The following is a 17037-nucleotide window of genomic DNA, read 5'->3' as shown; positions in this document are numbered from 1 at the left end:
ACGATTGAAGTAGTACGTAATTTGGTCCAATGGCTATATGGGTGGAAATTATATGACCCAAAATTATATTTTGTTGTTCAATAAGCTCATGTTTCTTACGTTCGCCAATAAGCTTTCAGTCTCGAATGCAAATGGGAACAGCTTCCAGTCTCGAATGCAAATGGGAACAAATCGCAAGTGTTGCCATGAGTCTCTTAGCTGATCGAGATGAATGGACGAGGTCGGCCTCCTTCCGACATAGAGTTCGATTACTTTGATATACGTTCGAGGATCGGAGCTTTTTGAAAATTTGAAAAAAAAAATTTATTTTTATCAGAGATTCTTCGATAAAAGATCTTTCGATTCTTAAATGAAGCAGAATTTGAAAACAGTAAAAAAAATAGGAGAACGCGAGAATCAAATTTTTTGGAGAAAAAAATTTATTTTAGAGTCTTTTGTGCCCTCTTTATAGAAAGGGTAGCTGTGTGTTACCTTCAAATTTGATAACGAAAGTAGAGAATTAATGTCCACGATCACGAGGATCATAGATAGTGAGTTATAGATGTAATCTCCATAAAATTGGCTCACCTGCTCGTAATTAAAGAAAATTATCCAGGATTTTGAGAGACTTCTTCGTAGCAATATATTTATTTATGTAACAGTTTGTCAGCCTAGGACTTCATCTGTTGTCATCAATATGGTCCCGACCTTAGGGTCGGCGTGCTTATAAGTTTGAGATCAGATGATCGTCGATGTTGAGAAATTATTTTCAAGCGCAGTTCACTCATCCAGTCTTCTGTTTCGATATCGGAGGAAGTCCTTTGTCTTTCTTAGAAGTTGTGGTTACTGAGTCCGAAGTAAGTATTCCGCTATAACCCAAAAGAGGGAAGATCGAGGTCGGATGATAAGTTCTCTTCGTAACAGTAAGGATGTGAATAAGACGGTTTTGATGTTGTAAGTAAAAAATTTTAAAATTAAATTTAAAAATTTATCATTGCTCTCGAAATTAAAATTATAGTCAAACAATTTTTTTTTAAAATAACCACTATCAAAAAAAAAACTATAAATCTGAAATAAAAAAATAAAAATTATTTAAATTTTTTATTCATTTCAAAATTCTCATATATTTTGATTGGGATAGAGAGCTAGGATTATCTGAAGTTAATAATTTGGATTTATATTAAGTATTAAAGATGCTAAATATCCGAAATGTCCGGTTTCAAATGCAGTATGGGATTCAATTTTGGGTCAGAAAATCAATAAAAACAAATTTAAATGATTTTTAAATTCTTAAATTATCATCGGAATTTTGTTCATTTAATTTCGGTTAAAATCGTTCTGCTCGATTTGAAAATGGGAAAATATTTGGTACCGGTCCCGTTGACATCTTCAAAGGGGGTGGGAGGGAAAATAGGAAATATGATGTGTCATTCGTCGTGGAGTGGTAGGTGAGGTGTCGGATGGGTTGGATGGTTCCGTGGGATCGGTGCCACCCACTCACGGGTTTTGGATTTTACGTCCTTCCTGCGTCCCGTGAGTGGTGACCTCTCTACTGCAAGTCCGGAGATGGGAGTGCCGTAAGCTTTAGATTAGCTGGTAGTGGGGCTGCAGGATTCCCCTGGGTAGAAGCCTTGCCCTAGCAGTAGAGTGGGAGCCTCTCGATGCCTCTCTCTTGCGTCTGTTCCATTATATATAATCGTGTGCCAAATTGCCAATCCTGCCATACCTCGGAAGGAAAACGATGTTGGAAATTTAGATGGCCTCTGGGTCTTTTCTAGTCAGTTCAACGGCCAAAAGTTCGACTCCGTGTAAATGTACGATCATAGTTGATTATAGAGGTTATTCTGGGAATTTTATAGGTAAAAAATTGCAACCAGTTACAATAATAATAATAATAATAATATTATTATTATTATTATTATTATTATTATTATTATTATTATTATTATTATTATTATGTTATTTTTTTTTTCTACCGCTGCGTCTTTTCCATGTCGAGTCTTGCTCGACGCCACCAGTTTTGGTGGCAGCCAGCGAAGGCACCATTAGAATACCATTGAGCAGCAGGAGAGGTGATTCCGTTGATAGACAGAAAAATAATAATAATAATAATATTATTATTATTATTATTATTATATTATTATTATTATTATTTTTTTTTTTCTCCACTACTGCATCTTTTTCATGTCGAGTCCTGCTCGGTGCCACCAGTTTTGGTGGCAGCCAGCGAAGGCACCATTAGAACACCATCGAGCAGCAGGAGAAGGTGATTCCGCTGATAGACAGAAAAATGATGTCAACAGAGGTCGCCGTGAGCGGTGGGAAAGCTGTTCAAGCTCTAACTTGTTGATCTGAAAAAAACAAGAGAAATACCATCGCGGTTACGATGATGACTACATATATACATGGATATAAATATTAAAATATTAATAAAAAATAAAAAAAATTATCTATAAGTTTTTAAATTGATCTGAAATTATTTTTGAGTCTCTGAATTATTCAGATAGAATAAAATATTTTTCAATTGCTAAGGATTTATTTTTAAGTCTCTGTCATCCACTCTTGCTATCTGCTGTCGTTTAAGTTTATATAAATGACAAAACTACTATTGAATATTTTTAGAAACAAAAATCAAAACATGTAATCGAATCAAATACCAATATAATCAATGTACATATTTGTGTAGTCTGAACATAAATCTGCATAACTGGTTATTGAAACTAGGTAACCTGTATAATCTGAACATAAACCTGTGTAACTTGAATATAAATCTATATAATATGAATATAAACCTGTACAATCAATTATCAAAATTATGTAACCAGAAACCATGCAAAAGCAGTTCTGTCATTTATATGGACTTAAACGTCAGCAGATGGCAAGAGTGGATAGTAGGAGCCTAAAAATAAGTCCTTAGCAGTTCAAAGACATTTTATTCTATCTTAAAAGTTCAGGGATTTAAAAGTAATTTCAGATCAATCTAGGGATCAATAGATAATTTTTTCTAAAGAATACATGGTGTTGTAGTCAAAGGCTTGTGGCTCGAATGGATCGTTCTCTGCTATACATGAGGTATTGTAGGAAAGAATAAGAAAAATGCCATCGCAATTACGATTGATGGCTACAAATATAAGAATTTTGTATATTTGGTATTATAGGAAGGAATAAGGGAAATGCCATCGCAATTACGATTGATGGCTACAAATATAAGAATTTTATATATTTTTCTTAATAATAGATTAAAATATACATATGGATATAAATATTGAAATGCTAATGAGGAATACAATGGCATAAGGCTTTTAAAAGATGTCTCATATACGAGAGAAGATTTCATCCTATATAAGCTAGAGTTTCTTTTAACTCACAATCAATGTGGGACTAATAATGCTCTTCTACTTACACTATAATATATGATAAATAATTGGCACAACTAGAAATACGTTGATGATATAAGAATTGCAAATAATTCTTGTCCACCAAAAAGCTGCTACACCTTGTGTGCTTTTATTCACGGAGGCCGGTTAAAGAAGGCAACTAGGATAGCTCCAATTTGTAAATCAACTGGGGAATTCCAGTAACAAGATGTGAATGCAGGGGAAACAAAGAAAAGAATAGTTGGATGATAGAAAAGCAGGGTGGGAATAGGTATATCAGGGAATCCTCTCCATCCGAAACAAGCATAGTCGAAGGACATGGTGCATATGAACTGTAAATAAAATACAAGGGGTCATTACGAATGGAGTAAAACGCATCTTCCAAACCAAATAATTGGGGCCATCACACATCAATAGCAGGGAGATTGGCAACTCCATATTGGAAAGATGAAGAGGACACCAACTGAGATGCAGTCATATATCCAGTATAAAGAAGAAACCGACACAAGCATGAAACAAAAGAGAATACGTAGGACCGTGCAAAAATAAGTCGTCGGCTCTGATACCATGTAAATCCTAAGATATTAATTAGGATTATTGACTCTCTTGATAATGCTTGATGAGGGCTTGGTATGTATTGATATTTAAAGTATATCTTTACAATAGCTATGCATCAAATATAACAAAAGGATCTCGTAAAATGTGGTCTTATGGTTGCTCGACACATCTGCGCACAACAACATCCCAATCTCACTGCCCATGTCCTTATCCTTATCTGGTCCAATAATTAGTACAGTTAATTGACCCCTTATCTTTAATGACTCGTCTTTTAGGACATATAATGGCTTGAATATTTTTTGCACTATTTCTTTGAAATCATTGCTGACACTTCCAAGGTGTTCCTCCAGAAGATAATTGGGCCCAAGCAAATGTTCTTGGTTTTGAGGGCCCAAAAGAGTTAGAGTGGAGAAGGATTGGATCACTGGAGAGTTCTGTTACCTCCATGTAGCATGTCGGCAATATTTAGAATGAGGTTCTTGCTATGAATATGGGTAGAAATTAGGCATGGGTGGGTTTAGGCATGGGCTGTGCTGGTTTGGGGTTGAAAATCCCAACTCGACTCGAATTTGGGTTGCATTGAGGTTAACATATTGGGCAACTTGACCTAAAGCCCATATAAATATGCATTAATTAAATGTGTTTCCATTTCTAAGATCTCATAAGTATCTGTTTAACTAACTGAAATTAGGATTCAAGTAATACTCACGCATTGCCATTCCTAATTTATTTTGTTTTACTTTAAAATAGTATTCATATGGCATGAGAGCGTGGATAGGTGACTTGGCTAAACTGATCTAATCAATTTGATCCAACCCAATATGACTCGACCTAATCCAAACTGATCCTATTGTGAGCTTGGGTTGGATGTAGGTTGAGAGGCTCTAGTTGAGGTCAGTTTAGGTTGGATTTATACTTTCTGGGTAGAGACGTCAGTATTTTGTGCTGGCCCTAGGCTTGACCTTTAACCCAGCCCAACCCTGCCTGATTTATACCCGTAGGTATGAAGCACAAAATGATGCAGTCGTGGATTCCATATATTAAACATCATCTCGTGAAAATTTTCTCTTCGAAACTCCCTTGGGCTCAAACATTACATGGATGTGCTTATTTTTAAATGCACGAAGAAAAGAATCGACAGGAACATGATTGAACAAAACCATGAAGACGACAAGCCAATGGAAAAACTTGGGTAGAAGTATTTGGTGTCGCAGGAAAGTCCTAACAGCATTAATTCACCCAAATACTAGCAGGGCACGCTTATAAGCAAAATCTTCACACTTAAGAACCTCGGTTAAGCCATTGTTGCTTTCTGATGACGGCCCTTAATTTATGCCACTACTTAAGCATGTATGCATTACAGGAGGCCTGTGGCCCTGCATCTCTTCTGTATATGTATTGATCTAACCATCTAAGTTAACCGTCAGCCCAAACTCGTGCTGCAGCACTAGGGTGGCCTTTTTATTTTAAATTAAAATGTAAATTGTTACCAAAAAAATAAAAAATGGAAATGAAAGGGGAACATGGGGGTGAATTTTGAGAAGCCCGACAAGCCTATCGGACTTGCTTCATTAGTATCCAGTTTTTGACCACTTTCGGTTTCCTTTCTTTTTGCCCCCTCCAGTTCTCGTGTACTTATATACATAATTTATCTTTTTATTTCAGCGTAAACAACCATCCCAATCCTTTTTAGATTCACTTGCAATACAAATTTGCATGAAATAAAGATGGATAGTTTTGCAAGTGAAACTCTTTTTTTCGTTTGTTGGTTGGTATCTTTTAGAACCCTTGGAATGATGGAGTTATTTGCTGGATCAGATCTACTAACTCAGCAATGAATCAGTCCAATCATAAAAAGGACACACACAGATACGGCATCACGTGTCTTGCTCCATTTTTCTTCTGTATGGTTGTATTGGTCTATTTTGAGTTGAATCCAATCAGTAACTTCTTCTAAGTGGTAGGTTATCGTCAAACGTCACGATAGGCATGATTGACGCAGAACCCAACTAATATTTTCAAAGCAGAACATCAATTTTGGGCATTAGATAAATTGCATCAATTTTAACAAAATATTGCCAATGCTGCTTATGTCAGCACTGACGTAACATGGATCTGCGTGGTGACGGAATGATGGAATTATTGGTTGAATCTACTGACTGGGCAGTGAATCAGTCCAACCACCAAGAGGACACGTGTAGCTGAGGCGCCACGTGTATTGCTCCATTTCTGTTCTGTATGGTTGGATTGGTCTACTTTTGGGTTGGCTGATCTAACCCAGCCAATAATTTCTTTGTTAGGGTTGCGGCTTACCATAGGTACGATTGAGGCGGAATCCAACTAATATTTTCAAAGTTTTGGGCATAAGATAAATAACACAAAGAATTCTTAGAACCATCCGTTGCATCAATTTTAATAAAATATATTGCCGACACGGCTTATGTCAGCACTGATGCAACATGGATCTGCGTGGTGACAGAAATGGATTTTTCTCCCGTCAGCTTTGGACTTTGGACTTTGGACACCACTCATGTTCAAAAAATGCCTGCTCCCTGTGAGCCCATCTTCTCCGCCTACTATTGTAGCATGAGTACCTCCTCTCTATGATCATGTCAAAGTGAATTTCGATACCTCCTGATTCAACGAAAAGATAGATCTGAGATTTCTAATCAGAGATTATACCAGCATTATTGTTTATACTGAAACAATCAGAACTATGGCGCACTCTGTTCCAGAAGCAGAGCTTATAGCTGTGTGGTGTGCTTTTACCATAGCTGTGTATCGTCTGGATTCCACTAGAGTTTGGTTGGAAGGTGACTCTCTAACAGTCGTCAACTGAATCTCAAAGCACCTTCAGGATTTCGAGCATACCAACGTCCTATCCTCTTTCCATCCTCTGCTCACTGATATCACTCTTTGTGCGACATCCTTGGACCTACTCCTGGTGTCACACGCAATCCAGGAGGCCAACCAGCCAGCGGACAGCTTGGCTGGGAGACCCACTGATGGATCCTTCTCTTCCCTTTATTCTCTCCCCGGCACCACCAGTCTGCTGGCTATGGCAGACTTGGCGGGTGTTTCTTACTTTCGTTTTTAAGTCATTTTTTCTTGGGATAGTTCTCCGTCTTCTGTACCAAAAAAAAAATGCCTACTCCTACATGGGTGCGTTTGACAGCTTAGCTTGCATCCACCACAGAGTATGAACCTCGAATCATTCTCCGATCATCGGTCCGGATGGTTTTAGGAGTCAAAATTCTTAGTTTGCCCTCATTATTATTATTATTATTATTATTATTATTATTTTTTTTTTTTTTTTTTTTATAAAGGGACAGTCATCCCAGTCTGGTGCAAAAGCAACCCAAAAAATTAAGATATACAAAATCCCACAAGACCCACGGGCATCCCTCACCCTGTCTCCAAATCCAATTATCAGAGTAGCCCGCAACAAACGCCGCTATCTAATCTGCTGCAGTATTAGCCTCCTGGTAAACATACCATACTCTAATGCAGTCGCTTATCAAAGGGAGGTCCAGACATCTCGGATAAGTGGATGAACTTCAAATTGTCTAGCACCTCCCTAGATCCAACCAATGATGGTTGCAGAGTCACCCTCGAGGTAGATCCTCTCCGCATGAAATTGCTGTCTGGCGAAGGTGACACTTATCCAGACAGCATGAAGCTCCATTCCCGGAACAGAAGGCTCAAAGAGGTGGAAACCCTCAACTGCCAAGAGTCTAGCATCAGGGTCACGAATGACGAAGCCCGTGCTGCCTCTTCGATCCCTAATACTGTCATTAAAGTTCACCTTGACAAACCCCGAGGGACGGGGCTCCCCAAAGATAAAGAATACTCTGTGGGTCACTACAAGGGCAACCAGGGGCTCCAAAGATTGGGGTTATCAAGGGATGGAGTGGCAGTGACAAACTGGCAATACTCCAGAGCAAGACAGATAGCTCTCTCCACCACCCGATGAGCCAAAGTCACCTCACCGTCAAAGACAAGATTGTTCCTCGACAGCCAAATCTGATAAGCGATATAAGCCATCAACCATATATTGCGGTCGTCCTGTCGGTCACACTTTGACGGATCAAGCCCAGAAAGGAATCTAGCTATGGGTCAGTACTCGACTCCCACGAATAGCAGCCCGCTTATCTCCAGATGACTCTCATCCTAGGGCAGCGCATAACGACGTGCTCCATGGACTCCTCCATCCCACAGATCGGATATATGGTCGGAATTTCCATGCCCTTATCCCTAAGAAGTGTCCGCATCAATAGTCGATTCCAGGCAAGTTTCCATAGAAACATCCTCACCTTAGGATGAGTGGCTACTCTCCAAATCTAAACAGTCTCGATCCTCCTAGTCGGTGCCGGTCAATGCAACTGGGAGAGGTCTCTCAAAGGAATCCTCATGCTACAAGAATGACCTCACACCCTCGCATCCCGACTGGGGTACATCGAAATCGGGATGGCAAGGATCTGCTCCATTAGTGGGCTCCTAAAAGGCTGACTGATCTCCTGAAAACTCTAGCTTGAGCCATCCACATTAATGAGGTCAGACACCCTCATGTGATCCTCCACCTCAGTGTTAATAAAGGTCGGCCAACAAGAGAGAGGAGTGCTCAAAATCCAAGCATCTTGGATCACCTTCACCGAACGTCCATCTCTGATTAAGCATCCGATCTAGTCCATAACATCAGGCTTCTAGATACAAATCTTCCTCCAAATGAACGAACAGCTCTGGACAGCCTGAATGGGGGTTCCATGACTCGATCCACAGTAGCAGGCTCTCATCACCCTACTCTACAAACAGTCTATCTGGATCAAGAATCTGATCACATGTCTGGCAATCAAAACCTCCCCCCTCATCACCAAAGAGTAGATCCCAAGGCCACCATCTCGCATAGGCTGGCACACCACCTCCTAGGACAGCAGATAGACTCGCTGACGATCGCGCCCCAATCCCACAAGAAATTACAAAACTACTGCTCCATCCTTTTGATGTAACTAACTGGCACGATTGTATTGGTCAGGAGGTATATCGAAAGAGAGCTCAGTAGCAATCTCACGAGAGTCATCCTACCCATAAAAGATAGGGCATTGGCTTGCTAGCCCTGAAGATGCTCCTGGATCCACTGCTCCAAATGTCTGCACTCAGCCCACCTCAGAAGATGGCCCATGATCGAAACTCCAAGGTAGGTCAGTATCCCCATCTGCTCCTATATCCCCAGGCACTCTCTGATTGCCAGTCGCACCTGGGGCTTCATCCTCGAACTGAAGATAATCACAGACTTCTGAATATTGACTAACTGTCCCGATGATCGACAGCAGGCCCCGATAATGGAAGCAAAGTGCTTCGCATTTTGGATTGAGGCATGTCCAATGAGGAGGTAGTCTTCTGTAAAGAGAAGGTGCGAGAGTGGTAGGACATCAAGGGCAGGCCAATACGGCTCCAGGGCCTGCCCTTGAACCGCTGCTCTCAAAGTCCTAGATAAGGCATCAACGCATAAAATGAACAAGTAGGGAGAGAAGGGACAACCTTAATGAAGACCAATAGAGGAGTAAAAGAACTCCATCGGGATGCCGTTAACTAGAATGGTGAAGCTCAGGGCCTCAATATAGTCCATGATCCAACCAATTCACCTCTCCCCGTACCCCATCTCCTGGAGCATTCGTCGAAGGAACGACTAGCTCATCCAATCATACGTCCACTCCATATCCAGCTTGATCGTCAAGAAGCTGCAACGATAAGGAGATCTCAGAAGATCGTGCATAAACTCCTGAGCCAACATAACATTATTGATGATAGACCGACCATCAACAAAAGCATCCTGCTCCAAATTGATCATGCAAGGCATCAACGGCTTCAAACGTCCAACCAAAATCCTCGCACACACCTTATAGAGGATGGTGCAAAGACTGATAAGTCTGAAGTGCTCTGGGATCGAGATGTTAGGCTGCTTCAGAATGAGAGTGATCAGAGTCTGCTTCTACTCCATCAGAACACCCCTGAGCTCGAAAGCCACCTGCACTGCCTCCACCACCTCCTCTCGGATGATCAATCAATAGCAGTGAAAGAACAGCAGATAAAAGTCATCAGGCCCCGAGACCTTATCCTCTTCAAGAGATCAGAGGACCCCACGCACCTCCTCTGAAGATACCGGGCCAATCAGAGAATCATTCTCTTGAGTGGAGATATAAGTCACCAGTCGAGCACTCGAGATGGGGTAGTCCTCACCAAGCGATGCCGTCCACTGATCTCTACAGAGCTGGAGAATCTCCACATGGATCTCCCCTCTATCATCCATAGTACTATTATCTCTCCTTCGCAATTGCCTGATACGGTTGGCAGATCTCTGGATTATAGTGGACTGATGAAAAAATCTAGTATTTTGATGTCCCTCATGAATTTACTGAATTCTGGATTTCTACCTCTATAAGGTCTCCTGTTGCCTCAGAAGAGATTGATGCTCAGAGAGCTTATCTCACAGCTCTCCCATCTCGGGCTCGTGAAGGGCCCCCTCCTGGTCCTCCCTCCGCTGCAACTCCATAATGTCCGTCTCAACCTGCTCGATCTATCAAAAGATATCATCCACCTTCAAATAATTCTATCTGAGAAGTCTATGTCGGCCAGCTCCAGCCTGTGGGTAACCCTACACCTCGCATCCCCAAGGATCGACAACCTCCACACCTCCCAGATCAAGTTTCAAGATTTCGGATAATAGACCCAAAACTTCTCAAACTGAAAAGGGGCCCTGGGCCGATCCAGGCCGTCCATCAAGATAAGAATTGGACAATAATTCGAGGCTATCCTCGGTAGGTACTGAACAGAATATCTCAAAAAGTGCTGGATCCACTCAGTAAAAGCAAGTGTCCAATCAATCCTCTCTCAAATTCGAGCTGATCCAAGCCGATTGTTGCACCAGGTGAGCCTTGGGCTTGTAAACTCCAGATCGATCAACCCAATGTTGCTGATAAAATCTCTGAACTCCCAAGACTCAATGCTATCTCCCTGCTGCCTGTCACCTCACTTCTCGTGTGGGCTCACAATACAATTGAAGTCTCTAGCCACCAGAGAAGGCAAACCCTGCATTAGGAGTCTAAAAATCTCTGCCCAGAGCACCCTCCGATCTCTATGCTCAGTGCTCACATAAACACCTGAGAGGAGCCAAAGCCCCCCTGATTGGTCGAAGATGACGAGGACCACCTACTGCTCACATCTATGGAATGCATCAACTCTAACCAAGCCATGATGCCACATCACCAAGATGCCTCTCGATAGACTATGAGACTCCACAACATAAGAGCTCTAGGTCATAAGGATCCTCCATCTAGCCCAGTCCAGCCTCTCCCTGGAAAGACGAGTCTCACACAGAACACAAACCTCTGGACAATGATGCTAGATCAACCGACTGAAGGTCGATCAAAAGGAGGGCTTCCCCACCCCTTTGACAGTTCCAGAGCAAGATCCTCATAGAAAAGACTCACCAAGAAAGGGGTCGGCACTTATAACCCCCTTCTATCCGAGAATCCACTCCAACCACATCATCCATCAAGTCCATTATCTCCATGGTCATCCTCTCATTGTGAATGGCCTGCCTAAATCTGGCCACCGCATCCTCATGGGAGGGACCTTGGTCCACAACCGATGCATCCATGTGGACCAAGCCCCCTCCCGCCGTACCTCCGGGGGGATGCTCTCCATCACTAGCTCGAGCCTCGACCCCATATCAACATGCCCCTCCTCAGTAGAAGCCCTCCGGTCTGCAACCGTCATCTTCGGCTGGACCAGGGCTCGGTCCTCCTTCCCTAAGATAGTAGCTATGAAGACAAAACCTCTAGAGCCTCCAGTTTCTTCAGTCAACTCCCGAGTGGCCTCTGGAAAGACCAAAGTCTTGCCTTTCACCTTACTAACAAAGTAGGACCTTTTTTGGGCTTTCTGGCCTAGAGCTCCACCCACTCATCTTCATAGTGACCCGGCCTGCATGCAAATCAGAGGGTCGGGCACTCTTGGGCTGGGAAGGCCCCACTTTAAAGCCCCCTGCTTGCACACCATCATCGAGCCCCGACTGGCCCACTCTCGCATCGTAACCCAATATGTCGAAACTGTTCACGGCCCCATCCACGCACGTGCAAAGGTTCGGGAAGGATTTAGCGGCAATCTCCATGCCCTTCCCACCCCCATCGATCGTTGGATCAACCTTGGCATGGACAGGCGATCACCATCGTGCGATCTTAGAGGGCTTAATCCAGCCCTCCAAATCTTCTCCTACATCCAACCGGCCCGATTCTACCTGAGTCCCTTGCGAGCCAGGCACCGAAGGCCGGGATGACTCAGCTTTCTTCTTCACTGGGTCATCCCGCCTCTGCCACCGACACACCACCAGCATCCAAGGCCCTAGGCACGGGCCGATTGACACCGCTCTCGACTCCTCCACTTCGATCGGCACACCCACCTTCGGGCCTGACTCCATCAATGCAACCCCTCCTCCATCAGCCTGGCAACCCTTCGTTGGCTCATACAACCAGCGACAATGGAAGCAGAGACCATCCAAGCTCTCATACATAAATTGTTGCCAGAATGGTCCCTCCGAACCCATGATCAAAGCTCCCGGACGCAGCGATCGAGAGAGATCTACTTTGATGCATGCCGGGACGAACCCAACTCGTCTCCTCTCAGCCGTACAATCATCCACTGAGAGAAACTCAACGGCCAGATTTATAAGTCTCCGCAGTGCCACCTCGCCCCAAAACTTCATTGGAAGTTCCGGCAAGCAGATCCACACAAAGGATGCAGTGATCACCCCCTTCGATAGAAGGAAATCAGGGCACCAAGGGTTGACCGCCACGACTTGCCTAACCACCACCCATGGCCAGTTGAGAATCCAATTGTGCTCTACGGCCTCCTTGAACTTGAAGAGATAGAATCTTCTTCGAAGCCCATGCTCCGTGATCTCTCCTTTCAGCCCTGCACATAGCCGAAACTCCCGCACAATATAGAGGATAAATTTTTGATCAATTTGCCCTCATTATTTCACCAGTTGATCTAGCTTGCTCTTTCAGCACTATATAGAGGATAAATTTTTCAGGTGCATCCTCGTGATACCATTAGATGTAATGAATATTGAAGTAACCCGATAATCTCGTATAGAAAAATTATGAACATGATATGCAACTCGTTCATTTGTCCTCTCATTAACATAACCTGTCCTGCAACTAGTGTATTATTTTAGAAAAGTTATAGTGACATTCTCTTAACTGTTGGATATTTTTTAGAGATATCCTCTCAATTTTAAAAATTTTTAAACTGATTCTTCAAAAGATCCTATTATTTATCTCGATTAATAGAATGGCGTCATATGATAATACAAAATTATATTATGATCAAAAAAATCTTTTGTATCAATTATTTGTATGATAAAGTCCTAGCATAGATATAAAAAAACTCTTAGTATATGATCCATATTTAAGAATCACCAATTACACATATCTCAAAGTACTTCGAACATCTTCATTGATCCATTTTTATAGATCTCAAAGCATCTTAGGTGTATGACTTATGGTTAAGAATTACCCACCGTACAAATCTCTAAGCACTCCACACCCCTTCATTCATGTGCCTGATTTTACAGCATCCTTAATATATGTTATCCATGGTTAAGGATCATCTAATGTACATCTCAAAGCATTCCAAACTTCTTCATTTATTAGTTTGTAAAAATTTTAAAGCACCCTTAATATATGACCTAAAACTCCTTCATTCATCGGCCTATAAAAATTTCAAAACACCCTTAATATATGATCTATAGTTAAGTATCATCAAATTGTATAGTTTTTAACTCTTTCGTTCATCCATCTATGCAAATCCTAAAACATCCTTGGTATATGCTCTATAGTTAAGGATACCAACTATACAACTAGATAGACCCTTTTGTACATCCAAAATCAATTCTAATAATTATCCTCCAAAAAGCAATACATGCACCAAAAAGAGGGAGAGAATAGGGAGATCGGATATGAAGCATTTGTTGTGAACTAAATTTTTAGAAATAGCTATTTACCCTTCTAAAGAGCAAATAAAAACAAATACTTCCCAATAAATTGTATCCATCATGTGTGTAAATAAAATCATCGGTGTGCTACACACGATCTCAATAACAAAGTTGCCCAAAGAAAATAAAAAGTCCTCTCAAATCATTATTAATTCCTTAATGTTAGTTTAGGCTAATCTAAGTTGACTGTCAGTAGTTAAACCATTAAAATGAAATCAATAGGTATATGTATGATCGATGAGATTAAATATCAAGATATACATTTTGAACATTCTTTTTTGTAGCATGTCTGATGATTTTTATATTATGTTTATAAAAAATTTCTCCTGATTTCAATATTTGCAAATGATTCTATATTTTCTATATATTCTCAATTATTTTTGGATAATGGCTTTATCTTTATTAAAATAAAAAAATTATAAATGAAGAATAAATTTTATTTATATCTAATAATTTAAAAAATCTATACTTATCATCTATCTTTATCTAACACTTCAACTGATGATTGAACAGGACGTTAGTCAAACTGTTCACCTTAATGAGACTCAAATGTCAAATTAGAAAAATTTAAAGCAAAATAACAGTAGATGATATTATAATCATTCAAGGATACCGCAAAAAAATATATATGTATTCTCCTCGCCATTCAAGGATAATTTTAAGTTTTAACATAAGATAAGCAATTCCACTCTAATATTGTTAGTTTGACTAAATATGAGTGTAGTAAAAATTAGTGAATGTAAGTATAATAAATAAAAAAACTCAAATTTTGTCATTAAAATAACATTATTATAACAATCACGGAGGCCCATATTTTGACCATTCCATCGTTTCCTTGGATAGATAAAACTACATCTCAACATAGCAATTGTAACTCCCATGTGCCCGTTCTCCGTCCCTTTTTTTGACCCATCAACGGCTGAAACGACCTGAAGCATAAATCACGTTCCAGCCTGAAAGACTCCACTGCTTTTAATCAGCCTGCCTGCCTTGCGTTTTGGAAATGATCACTGCGTTCCATGGCGGCTCTCTCACCTATAAAACCCCAAGCTCTCCTGCTCTCCTTCTCGCCCTACCAAATCGCTCACAGAAACGAAGAGAGAAAGAAAAGAGATAAGAAGAAGACGAAGACGCGATGAAGCCGTCGGTGGTGCTGTACCCGTCGCCAGGGATGGGCCACCTTGTGTCCATGGTGGAGCTGGGGAAGCTCTTCCTCTCCCACGGCCTCGCCGTCGCCATCGTCACCGTCGACCCCCCCTACAACACCGGCGCCACCGCCGCCTTCATCGCCCGCTCCTCCACCGCCCTCCCGGCCATCTCCTTCCACCGTCTCCCCCGGGTCTCCCTCCCCCACAACCCGTCCCCTCACTTCGAGGCCCATGCCTTCGACCTCCTCAGCCTCTCCAACCCCCACCTCCTCTCCTTCCTCCAGACGCTGTCCCTATCCTCCCCCATCCGCGCCTTGGTCCTCGACTTCTTCTGCACCGAGGCCCTCGACGTCGCCGCCGCCGTCGGCGTCCCCGCCTACTTCTTCTTCTCCACCAGCGCCTCCAACCTCACCGCCTTCCTCCACCTCCCGATCCTCCATCATAAAGTCACCCAGAGTTTCAAGGACCTCGGCCACACCCCCCTCGACTTCCCGGGTCTCCCGCCGATCCCGGCGTCGGGCATGCCGCTCCCCATGCTCGACCGCGACGACGACGCCTACAAGGGATTCGTCTACCACTTCGACCGCGTGCCCCGCGCCGCCGGGATCATCGAGAACTCCTTCGAGTGGCTCGAGCCTCGGGCCCTCTCCGCCCTCCGCTCCGGCCTCTGCGTCCCCGGCCGGCGGATGCCGCCCATCCACTGCGTGGGCCCGCTGACACGAATGGACGAAGGAACCAAAGAGCGGCACCCATGCATGGCCTGGCTGGACGCGCAACCGAAGGCGAGCGTCGTATTCTTGTGCTTCGGGAGCCTGGGTCTGTTCTCGGCGGAGCAATTGACCGAGATCGCGGAGGGGTTGGAGCGGAGCGAGCAAAGGTTCCTATGGGTTGTCCGTAGCCCCCCGAGCCCCGAACCGGAGAAGCACTTCGCGGCCCCGCCAGAGCCGGACTTGGACGTGTTACTCCCGAAAGGGTTTGTCGAGAGGACGAAGGAGAGGGGATTGGTGGTGAAGAAGTGGGCGCCGCAGGTGGAGGTGCTGGCCCACGAGGCGGTGGGGGGGTTCGTGACGCATTGCGGGTGGAATTCGGTGCTGGAGTCGGTGCGCGTGGGGTTGCCGATGATAGCGTGGCCGCTGTATGCGGAGCAGCGGATGAACAAGGTGTCGCTGGTGGAGGAGTTGAGGCTAGCGGTCGAGATGAGGGGGTACGACGCGGTGGTGACGGCGGGGGAGGTGGAGGAGAAGGTGAGGTGGCTGATGGCGTCGGATGGCGGGAAGGAGCTGAGGGAGAAGACGCTCGCCGCCAAGAAGGCCGCGCAGGCGGCGCTGGCGGAGGGGGGCTCGTCGCATCAGGCACTGATGGAGTTGGTAAACAAGTGGAAAACAGGGGATTGATTCGGTGTTGTACAAGATTCGGTGGGCTTCTTTCTAGTGACGCTTCTTCTTCTTCTTGCCTTTTTTTTTTTTTTTGGTAGAAACTTCTTCTTCTCGCTACGTTCGATCAATGTGTACGCTTTATGCATTTTTATTTGAAAAAAATTATCTATAGATCCGATAGATCCAAAATTATTTTTAAATTTTTAAATTTTTTAAATTAAATAAAAATTTTTTAAAATATTAAAAAATTATTTTTAGATCTCTACCATCCACACAGATTGGTTACACAGATTCATATTCAGATTACATAGATTTATGTTCAAGTTACATAGATTTATGTTCAAGTTATGCAAGTTGTCTAGTTTCAATATCTGATTATGCACGTTCATGTTCAGATTATATAAGTATGTATCTTGATTATACAGAAATAACTCCTTAGCATTTCAGAAGCTTTTTATTCAACTTGAAAAGTCTAAGGACTTAAAAATAATTTTGGATCCATCTAGGAATCTATAGATAATTTTTTCTTGTTATTTCGTCTGATCGAG

At 42.8% G+C, this 17037-nt stretch overlaps 1 protein-coding gene across 1 annotated transcript; it reads left to right on the top strand.

The window, feature by feature from the left end:
* The first annotated feature begins 14951 nt into the window (after positions 1–14951).
* On the top strand, positions 14952–16543 carry LOC105040783 (UDP-glycosyltransferase 88B1-like). Its single transcript, XM_010917468.4, has one exon. It carries the CDS (start codon positions 15101–15103, stop codon positions 16505–16507), a length of 1407 nt encoding a protein of 468 aa, XP_010915770.1. The 5' UTR covers positions 14952–15100; the 3' UTR covers positions 16508–16543.
* The last annotated feature ends 494 nt before the right edge of the window (positions 16544–17037 follow it).

Source organism: Elaeis guineensis, chromosome 3 (genome assembly GCF_000442705.2).
Source record: "Elaeis guineensis isolate ETL-2024a chromosome 3, EG11, whole genome shotgun sequence".
In the NCBI taxonomy this organism is placed as follows: Eukaryota; Viridiplantae; Streptophyta; class Magnoliopsida; order Arecales; family Arecaceae; genus Elaeis; species Elaeis guineensis.
Note: the sequence above shows the minus strand (reverse complement) of the source record. Positions and strands in the feature narration are given on the sequence as shown.